General features: G+C 40.8%; 1 protein-coding gene across 2 annotated transcripts; it reads left to right on the forward strand.

Moving 5' to 3' along the window:
* Nucleotides 1-2,402: 2,402 nt before the first annotated feature.
* Nucleotides 2,403-11,066, forward strand: LOC119728561 (E3 ubiquitin-protein ligase RNF170-like). 2 transcript variants are annotated; one of them, XM_038200850.1, is made up of 5 exons: nt 2,403-2,821; nt 5,804-6,063; nt 7,683-7,756; nt 8,793-8,906; nt 9,571-11,066. In XM_038200850.1, the coding sequence occupies exons 1-5, from the start codon at nt 2,691-2,693 to the stop codon at nt 9,841-9,843; spliced, it is 852 nt and encodes a 283-aa protein (XP_038056778.1). In that variant the 5' UTR covers nt 2,403-2,690; the 3' UTR covers nt 9,844-11,066. The 2 variants fall into 2 exon arrangements, with proteins under 2 accessions (XP_038056778.1, XP_038056777.1); XM_038200849.1 differs by having other exon boundaries at nt 2,522-2,821; nt 5,801-6,063.

Genomic DNA, 11,066 nt, shown 5'->3' on the forward strand with positions numbered 1-11,066 from the left:
TACGTACCATAGCTGCAACATCACAACCGGAGCGATGATAATTATGATAATATATGTACACGTCACTCGGTCGCGCGCGGTCGCCCTGAATGCAGCAGGCCCACCCACTAAATCGACCTCAGTGACAATTACGCGTACTTCGAAACAATTATCTAAAATGCTCACAAATCTCCAAGGTATTTAAGACACCCATTAAATTAAAGCTTATTCCATCACATTTTATTTTCAGTTCATACTTTGATGGTAATTTGACGACTTTTGGAAGAAAATTCCATCTAAAGATGATCACCTCATCCCATCACCATTTTGAAAAATGACGCCTGTGCTCCATTGCAAATAAGTACAGCAATTTTAGGGCTCAATTTCATTCGAATTTCACAGAAATACGAGCTCGCACTCCTGTGCACGGCTTCCACCTATCTATATTCAAGTATATGGTCCACTAAATGCTCGAATAGCAAAGCAAGAGCATACAAATCGTGATTTGGCCCGCCGAGGCAATTTTGGGCCGATAATACAGGTCTAGCGTGCTTTTATCAACATATCATAAGTGGTTTTTTTTTAACAAAAGTTTCAAGTTGTATTTTTTAAAAACAGGACAAACATTTTATTTCTCTAGTTTAGACGTTTTTAATCCTCTGAATAGGGCCCGTGAGTGCTATCATATCTGGATTGTTTTGCGCTCATAATACTAACTTTCAATGAAAATTTGAGTATTTTGCTCCATGTCTCATTCAAAAATGGAAAAAAGCAAATGTTTGTGCTTACTTTTCTGCTTTGTTTTTAATCCCCCCAGTCAAATTTGGTATGTTGACATTGTCGCTTGCTCTTAACTTTGTTTCCACCATGGTTTCCACCAATGAACAATTTGAATGTTTTTTTTAATAAAACTTTTTCCCACTAAATTTAGTTTCTGCGACCCTCTGAAAAAGCCTTTATTTTGGATTACTTTTGCACGAAAAAGTGAATTTAGTAATTATTCCATAACGAAACATTGGTATATTTTTTCATTCGATGCGTCATCCAAATATGAATAACTTTGAACACTTAAATTGTTAGGGGGGAAAGCAAGTAAAAAATGAATACATTTTTTTTCAGAAAATCGGTGCGAAGGCTTGAAAACTTCTACAGATCAGAAGTTCAAGTTTCTAGCTGGTATTGAGCTTGAGGACTTCGCCACTTTTGATTGGGATAATCATTTGCATGCGTCAAGTGACTGATCAGTCCTTCTTTTCCATTTCATTTTCATTTCATTTATTAATTTCACAGGTAAAAATTCAAGTACAGACAATAAGAACAGTAAAGAAAACAAAAACATGCACATACAGTTAGGAGAGAGAACAAGAAAAAGAGAAAAAAAAGTAGCACCCCTGATGGATTTTAAAAAAGTAAACTAAATTACTATCGAGTTAATCTCCTGATGCCACAATTTAAGAAGAGACAATACAAAAGGACATTACAAATGGACATTATTAAAACATGGCTTACAGTATAAGAATATAGAACTATACAAGCAGTTAAAACTTTAAAAGCACAAATGGGCATTAAATAATACAGATTCGGTAAAAGAGAGATTCGAGTGAATTATAATGCAAAAGGCACTATAAAATTGAGAAAAAAAAACAAGCAGCAAGGTATTTGAATGGGCAAGGCAACTAGAAATTTAAACTGTTTTGGTCAAGGGGACCTCCTGGCCAGGGACTAATAAATGATTTCTGAGAGAATTTGTAAAGGAGGATAAACTATGGATAATTGTATCTTTAATGCAGGCCGGTAGTTCATCCCATAATCTAGGGAATCTGTGAAAAAGAGAATGATGGGCAGCATTGGAACGAGCCCGATGATGGACAAATTTAACAGATTCGATATGTCTACAATTAATGGGAATTAGAGTGTCAGTGTCAACGTCAAATTTGTTATTTAAATTGGCTGGAAAGCCTTAGAAATAGTGAAACATTCCTTTGTCTAATAACACCAGTAACACCTTTGTGTTGAGATTCTTAATAAACGGGAAAAATCGTCTCCCACCAGCATTCGCTAACTAGTAGATGCACATACAAACATACTTTATACCTGCTTTATATTGGATATTGCATTATTCATATCTGATCGCCCCATGACCCGCATGCGATTCAGAAGCGGTTGTGATGTAAGCTCTCAACATCCGCCGGTTATGTTTCATTGGTGAACAGTACAGATATGATTCACCGCCACGCGTCGGGGGCGTCTTCGGGAACAGAGTACCAATGAAGAGCACCGCCGAACACTCCTCGAACGCAGTAAACAGCCGTCTACAGTCTCGAACGCAGTAAACAGCCGTCTACAGTCACTGTCTCCGCGCATGCAAATGTCCGAGATCGACGTGTTTATTTTGCGGAAGTGGGCACTTTTTTGTTTTGCCCTTTCCAGATTCTTGATGAAGCTTAATTTGCGCATCCTTGCTAGCGTAAAATCATGTACGGTTTTGCTGTGTTGTGTTAAGAAATCTCTTCTCCCGAGTAATAGCGGCTGGAAAAGAGGCAATCAACTACACGTCGAATTGTTGGTCTGGGTCCTGAACTTCTTCCCACGTTCACCTTCGGAATAAAACTCCGTAAAAGCATGGGCACATACTATTACTTTAGCCAGTGTTTTCACTTGCACGGAAACATGCACTTTGATTGTGTGAAGTAAAGTAAAATCGCTGAAAAATGGAATCCTCTGCACCTACCGATGTCATGCAGACAGGGACAATTATTGAAGGTGTTGGTGATGAGCTTGTGCACGCCTTCGGAATTGTTCTTGTCCTCGCACTTCCGTTTGTCATTGCGTATTTCAACAGGTAAACACAACACTGTCACTGACTCACTGGCACAGTGACTGACACTGAGTGCTACTGCTAGCTAGTGACACTGACAGTCATCATACAGTCGAACTAGCGCGCGCCGCGCTCACCCAACACAGGGTGGGCATCCTTCATGGGGCCCAGTGTCACTTTAGCCCAGGTTGGACTCCTCCGTTGTGTACAGTACACGCGATGGAGTCCAGGGTATGAACTTTTGCTGCCATAACAAAAAAAAATTGACAACAAATTGTTGTCATATTTTTACCTGATTACACCACTCGATCTCTACTCTTCATGCGGTTGGTACCGGTTGTGTACAAAGTCTATTGAGTGTCTAGCTCTATCTACTGAGTGGAGGGCTGGAACTTCGATAGTCGGTACCCTCCGTACAGAGGGTACCGAAGTTCCAGCGCTCCGCCTAGTAGAGCCATGGAGCTATAGCTCCATGGTAGAGCTCTTGAGAGTCAAGACAATTTTCTGTTTTCCTAGTTCCGGATTTTTCCGAGTTCCGGAACTAGTATGGGGCGCCTTTTGTCAAATAGTTATTTAGCCAATTTAAGCATGTTTTTACCATGGTTTAGCTCAAGTTATATGTAAACGATAAATTTGTAATCAAATTGTTTTACTGTTTACAAACCATTAAACCACTCTTTGTATCAACATTATGATTCATAAACCTTGAAAAACATAAAGTCATTGTTTACAAATAATGGAAACTGGCAGGGTGTGCAAATTCATGGTTTGCAAACCATGAAAACTACACTCTTGTACACTTGTGTGGTTTACAGTCGACTCTCGTTAGTACAAACTCTGTTAATACAAAATTTTGGTTATAACAAACATAAAGCCTTGGTCCCGACTGTGCATTTATGTGCACAATGAATGGGACTGATGTTCCTCTTAATACAAAATTCTGATAAAACAAACAATTTGGCTAGGTCCGAACGAGTTTGTTATAACGAGACTCGACTGTATACATAAATGAACAATGATCAACGATGTGCAAGTTCCTGGTTTATAAACAATGAAAACTACACACTTTTACACTCTATGGTTTATAAATAATGAACAACGATGTGCAAGTTCATGGTTTATAAACAGTGAAAAACACACTTGTATGCTTCTATGGTTTGTAAATAATGAACAACCATCAACAAAGTGCAATCTCATGGTTTATAAACAATGATAAGGACACACTGAAAAACAATAAACGAAGCGTAATTTCATGGTTTATTGACACGTGCAACGCAGTGTTTCATAAACGTTTAAATCCAAGTTATGGTTTACCAAACCCCGATTATTATTTCAAACTCGTCAATACTGAACTACTGGTGGCCGGCCCATTGAGCGTACGTACTGAAAGCTACGCACGATCGTTCGGGATCCAGTGTAAATAAAAGGAGAGATAGAGAGGGCGCTCTATGTATCGACCGCGTATTGCCATTTTTACGGCCAGCGACACTAACTTGATCGGCTGTCATGTCAGTAATGCCTCCTTATTCACTGCAATCGTAGGCTGAATCTTCATCGTGGATCGTTTTTTATGCCCCGCGGCGAAGCCGAAGGGGCATACTGTTTCCGCCTTGTCCTTCCGTGGGTGGGTGTGTGGGTGGGTGGGTGGGTGTGTGGGTGTGTGTGTCCGGACAAATCTTGTCAGCGCGATAACTTGAGAAATACTTAACATATGAACTTCAAATTTGGTTTGTGGATTGTCCTTGGTAATCCTAAGAAGCCTTTTGCATTTGGGGCCGAAAGGTCAAGGGTCAAGGTCACAGTGGCTGAAACAATAGAAATTTTGTCAGCGCGATAACTTGAGAAATACTTAACATATGAACTTCAAATTTGGTTTGTGGATTGTCCTTGGTAATCCTAAGAAGTCTTTTGCATTTGGGGCCGAAAGGTCAAGGGTCAAGGTCACAGTGGCTGAAACAATAGAAATTTTGTCAGCGCGATAACTTGAGAAATACTTTACATATGAACTTCAAATTTGGTTTGTGGATTGTCCTTGGCAATTCTAAGAAGCCTTTTGCATTTGGGGCCGAAAGGTCAAGGGTCAAGGTCACAGTGACTAAAACAAAAGAAATTTTGTCAGCGCGATAACTTGAGAAATACTTTACATATGAACTTCAAATTTGGTTTGTGTATTGTTCTTGGTAATCCTAAGAAGCCTATTGCATTTGGGGCCGAAAGGTCAAGGGTCAAGGTCACAGTGGCTGAAACAATAGAAATTTTGTCAGCGCGATAACTTGAGATATACTTTACATATGAACTTCAAATTTGGTTTGTGGATTGTCCTTGGCAATCCTAAGAAGCCTTTTGCATTTGGGGCCAAAAGGTCAAGGGTCAAGGTCACAGTGGCAAAAACAAAAGAAATTTTGTCAGCGTGATAACTTGAGATATACTTTACATATGAACTTCAAATTTGGTTTGTGGATTGTCCTTGGCAATCCTAAGGAGCCTATCGCATTGGGGGGTCGAAAGGTCAAGGGTCAAGGTCACAGTGGCTAAAACAATAGAAATCTTGTATGTATTCTGAGATCATAGGGATTAGGGATTAATTCATATAAAACATACAGAAGACACTAATGCTGTCAATGAACGTTCCATTTGACCAAGGTACATGTAAGTTGATGTTAGAGTGGTGTTATGTCATGGAAACAGTCACGGTTGCGGGGCATTTGTGTTTGTAAACACACCTGACTTGTTTCATCCTGGAGCAGTGCGGAGGATTTCAAGTATAATCTAGGCCTAAATGTATGCACGGCTGAGCATAAACAACACAAGGTCCGGCCTAAGACCTTGACACAGTGCATCCTTAAAAATTATTCACACATTTTGGCCATATGGCCTCAATCCTGCAAAACAGGATTTTGGGGATTTTTGGAAAGTTTAGGGCTAATGTTATACAAGCCAATTATATCTGAAAATATTCATGAAAATATTCTTTCATATTTGGGACCTTTTTTTTGTTAACAGTAGAAACCAAGCCACAACTGAAGCTATCCACCCGGAAAATGAACAGCGCGTTTACGAGGCCAGACAGCGATTGGGCGTGGATACAGAGACGGCAAGCGTCAACCGTCAACAACAACAACAACAGCAGCCACAAGAACAACAACAAAATGGCAGCACCCAGTTACCGCCGGCTAGGCACAGATACAGTACAGATCCAACCTGCCCAGTCTGCCTCAGTGATTTAGCCTACGCAACCGAGACAAACTGTGGCCATGTTTTTTGTGGTATGTGTTGATGACTTCCATACAGCTATGTAAGATTACAAAAAAAGCCTGCTGGGCATATATCTACTACGTGTCAAAAAACATGTCCTACTTTTGATCCTCAATAACTCTGTTGTTCACCAATGGAATTAAACCAAAATTTCAGATAATGTAAACAAGACATGACACATTTTATGGAGCGAGTTTCATCAGCTTTGTGCAAGAGAGTAAGATTTAAATGCCATACGAAAGAAACTGCCACTTTCAACTTGGTAGCCTCCAATGTCGATACAGTGCTGGAGACGGTGGCGGAAGGCGCGTGCTGCAGTCGAAAGCTTCTGAAGGAATGCAGGATCACCCCTGATGTCATTGCACACCTCCTGGATCGTTTGGCGCAACACAAGATCGAGAAGGTTTGCAATGACATCAGGGGTGATCCTGCATTCCTTCAGAAGTTTTCGGCCGCAGCACGTGCCTGCCGCCACTGTATCCAGCGCTGACGTTCTGAAAAAATCGACAGAGCTATAGAAAGGTCAAAATTGCGAAAGAAAAATCCCGATGCCAACTCTGTGGACCAAGTGTGTTTAAAATAACTTTTATATTGCAAAAACCAGTGGGTCATAGGCGTAAAAAATTATCAGGCCAAATTGCAGACGTCCATATTGTATCGCCATATTGGCCAAACATTTTAAATGACTAATATTTGGAAATTAAAAAAAGTCTTCCCTTGTTTGGTATTGGTCAGTTAAACAATTAAACAGGTTAATTACATTTGTAAACGGAGCAATGTTAAAGGTATCCTATTAAGCAAACAAAGTAAGTATATTAGACGGACAAACGAATGTAAAAATAAATTTTCAAAATAGAATTGTTTTTCTACCTACCTACCTGGATACTTTTTAGAACATTACCGTAATTGGTCTACGGAATATTTCCCTTGAACACCAAGCGTCAATGATATGCGAGCAGGTTCGGCAACAAGACTACATCTTGCCTTCGAGATTCTGACAATTCAGATTTTCTGACCATTCGCCTTCTATATTGGGTCTTCGCAACATACTTTTACGTAGTGAATTTTGTTAGCAAAAATAGGCTGCCGTCATGCGGCCTGTAACGATATGTTACGCGATGAACAAACGTCCTGCAGCTTTGAATGATCATCACATAACATTTTGAATAACGTGCGTAATGCGAATGCCCTCTTGCGCGTTCACGTCCATCTAAGATGAGCATTAGCGTAATCTATACGCGCAGCATTTTTCTAACAGTTTGAAAGCAAATGTCGGATTTCATTAGATCTCTATGCCCGTCGTTGTATTACAAAAACATGGCATCCAAATTGACGAACAGCTTAGTCCAGATTTCGGAACGAAATGACGTCATGTCGACTCCGATTGGTTGGTGCGTGGTTCGCATAAAGTTGCATGCTTATTATATCAGACGTTGGACCAGAGACAGAGAAGGCTCTGTTGGACAATGGGTGATGCTCAGACTACATTTGAATTGGCCAGAATTTTAAACTCATGTGAAATGCTTATCACATGACTTGAAACTGAACATAAATGCATGATTGACTTTGTGATTGGTTATGATGATTTTTGATTATTTACAAATCTACTTTTTTTCTCTCTTTTGTGAAGGAAACTGTTTAATTACTTACTGGAGACATGGCAACTGGCTGGGTTCCATCAGGTGTCCTGTTTGCAGACAGCAGGTAGGGACAAAACTCAGAAAGTCTTAAGGCCAAAAAAAAATACTTCTACTTCCAATTACATGGCATTCGAAAATAGGGTAGGTAGGTAGGGAATTATTTTTTGGGGGCCAAATTTTTTGTGTGCATGATCATATGGAGGCGTCTGCGTGAAGTCAAGGGTAAAAGGTAAAAAGTGATGGTTTTGAGTGTTTTTCCCTCATTTATCCAATAAAAAAAATAGGGTAGGGGCTGTCAGAATAGGGTAGGTAGGGAAACCGGAAGCAGAACTATTATTTTTTTTGGCCTAAGGTATAGTTAAACAAAATTAAACATGGTTGAGTTCGGGTGGATAGTCGATATTAGCTCCCCTTGGTATGGGAAGTTGACAGACTAGTTCTTTGCCTCTGGAACTTCCAATACCTCGGTGAGCTAATATCGATTATAACACCTCACCCACAGATTCTGTGTCTTGATTGGCCGAGAGCAAGTCACATGGTACTTTCTATTTTGCCATTTTTCAGTGCACGGCCAAAAGTACTATACCCATAGCAACCAAAGTACTATACCCATAGCAACCAAAATACTATACGCACTGTGTGCAAAATGCATAGGAGTACGTTGCGCGTATTGTTTCCAAGCGTGAGCGCTACAGAGCTGGGTTCAAACATTTCGTGAAGGGGTAGTTAGAAAAATTGCAAGTTAATTTTCCACTAATTTCGTATTCAAATAGAAGTAATTTTTTATTGTATTCAGATTAAATTAATCAGATATCGCTTAAAATCAAGCAGAATCTGTGGGAGAGATGTTATAAAACAAATATTGACTGCTTTATGTCGTGGTGAGGCTTGAGAGGCTAGTTTTACTACACCACTCGAAGCAGTCAATATTTGTATACTATCCACCCTCAAACCATGTTTTCACTGAGCCTCAACCGTCTCCACTAGCTTACCCAATTTTGTAACAATTGCAGTTATGATTCCAATACCCGAGCTTCTTGGGTGTAAATGTGTAGATAGTGTTGCAGTCACTGAGGGGCTGTGTTTGTTCACATGCACAGGTGACTCTGTTACTGCCAATTTTCCGAGAGGTGGACCACACGACAGAGGACGCCCAAGCAGTGACCACGGAGATCAACAACTACAACCGACGATTCTCTGGGGAGCCGCGACCGGTGAGTAGAATGTGTGGAGATTTCATCGTAAAGAAAATGAGTTAGGTTCATTCCATGCCAACTGTCCTAACTTTTTAAGAAGTTGTCTAGTACCCGTCTCAGATTTCGTTGATTTTTTTTTTTTTTAAATACCTCTGTGGTTTTTATGAACGCGTGAAACTTCAGCTGCCAACTCCAAGTTGTTAGTGAATAAGAAAATTTCATCCAAATCTGGTCACCGGAAAACCTAAGTTTATCACTTGTTTATCATTACTTATCCATGGTTCATGCTCAAACCTTCCTCCTAACAAGAGTAATCAGAATAACCGCAATCTTTAACCTTTGAACTTTGACCTTTGTACCCCTTCTTCATCCCCCCACCCCCTTTTTTTGCAGCTGATGGATTACATCCATATTTTTAGGGGGTCGTTATCTCGCTAAAGACTTGGACATGTTGGACTTGGCAGCCAAATTTCCTAGCAAACACAGAGGTTCTTATGAACATTTCATCCAAATCTGGTCACCTGGCAACCTAAGTTTATCATTGGTTTATCATTACTTATCCATGGTTCATACTCAAACCTTCCTCCTAACAAGAGTAATCAGAATAACTACAGTCGGTAACCTTTAAACTTTGACCTTTGTAACCTCCTTCATCTTCTTCATCCCCCCTTGTTTTTTGCAGCTGATGGACTACATCCATGATCTGCCCACCCTCTTGCGCCACGCCATGCGGGAGTTCTTCACTCTCAGCGGCCTGGTCTGGATGTTCCGTCTCCGTATCATCGTCTGCTTCTTAGCCGCCTTGCTCTACTTCGTCTCCCCGCTGGACATCATTCCCGAGGCCGTCTTTGGCGTGCTCGGTTTCGTCGACGACCTGCTCATACTGCTCCTCTTGTTGATCTACGTCACCATCATCTACCGGAGTTTCATTGCGGCCCGGGCAGCGGCTGTCTGACAGCACCTACCCTTCCACAGAATGGATCGCTCTGGATTTGGCCATAAGCTCTGCTCGCCTTTTTGTTTGTGTACATTTCTCACACTGTCTGACAGTACCTACCCTTCCAAAAAATGGATTGTTCTGGATTTGGTCATAAGCCCCACCCATTTTGGGGGGTTTGTGTACACTTCTCACATTGGCTGTCTGACAGTACCTACCCTTCAACAGAATGGACCTTTCTGGATTTAGCCATAAGCTCCGCCCACTTTTTTGGTGTGTACATTTCTCACAGTGCTTGTGACCAAGTTCCATCCAATTGGTCAATTTGTACTGATTGACAGGCAGGAAAGATCCATTCCCTTTCTTTTCTTGCAAAAAAAGCTGAAAAAGCAATAGTTCCGCAACAATTATCAGCTCAACAATACCTACCCCTCACAAGAATGGACTGTTCCTGGTTTATCAATAAGCCCGCCCACTTTTGGTTTGTGTACATTTTTGAGTGTCACCTGACCAAATGTCATGTTCTAATTGGTCAATTCATACTGACTGAATGACAGGCAGGAATGGACCATTCCCTTTCCCTTTTCGCAAAAAAAAGGCTGAAAATGCAGTAGTTTCACAACAATTATCAGCTCAACAATACCTACCCCTCTCAAGAATGGACTGTTCCTGGTTTATCAATAAGCCCGCCCACTTTTGGTTTGTGTACATTTTTGAGTGTCACCTGACCAAAAATCATGGTCTAATTGGTTATTTCGTACTGACTGATTGACAAGCAGGAATGGACCATTCCCTTTCCCTTCTCATAACAAACAGCTGAAAATGCTGTAGTTTCACAACAATTATCAGCTCAACAATACCTACCCCTCATAAGGATGGACTGCTCTGGATTCATCCATAAGCCCGCCCACTTTCAGTTTGTGCACATTTTTGAGAGTCACCTGACCAAAAGTCATGGTCTAATTGGTCAATTCATACTGACTGATTGACAGGCAAGAAGGGACCATTCCCTTTCTCTTTGAACAAAGAAGCTAAACATATCTTAGGGCCGCAACAATAATTTGGTCAACAGTGCCTACCCCCCATAAGAATGGACTGTTCCTGATTGAGTCATAAGCCCGCCCACCTTTGGTTTGTGTACATTTTTGAGTGTGATGGAGCTAGTCTGGTCACCTGACCAAAAGTCATAAACTGATAGGTCAATTTGTGCTGATTGTCAAGCAGGAAGGGACCATTCTATT

This window comes from Patiria miniata, unplaced genomic scaffold, assembly GCF_015706575.1.
Source record: "Patiria miniata isolate m_02_andy unplaced genomic scaffold, ASM1570657v1 HiC_scaffold_20, whole genome shotgun sequence".
NCBI classification, from domain to species: domain Eukaryota; kingdom Metazoa; phylum Echinodermata; class Asteroidea; order Valvatida; family Asterinidae; genus Patiria; species Patiria miniata.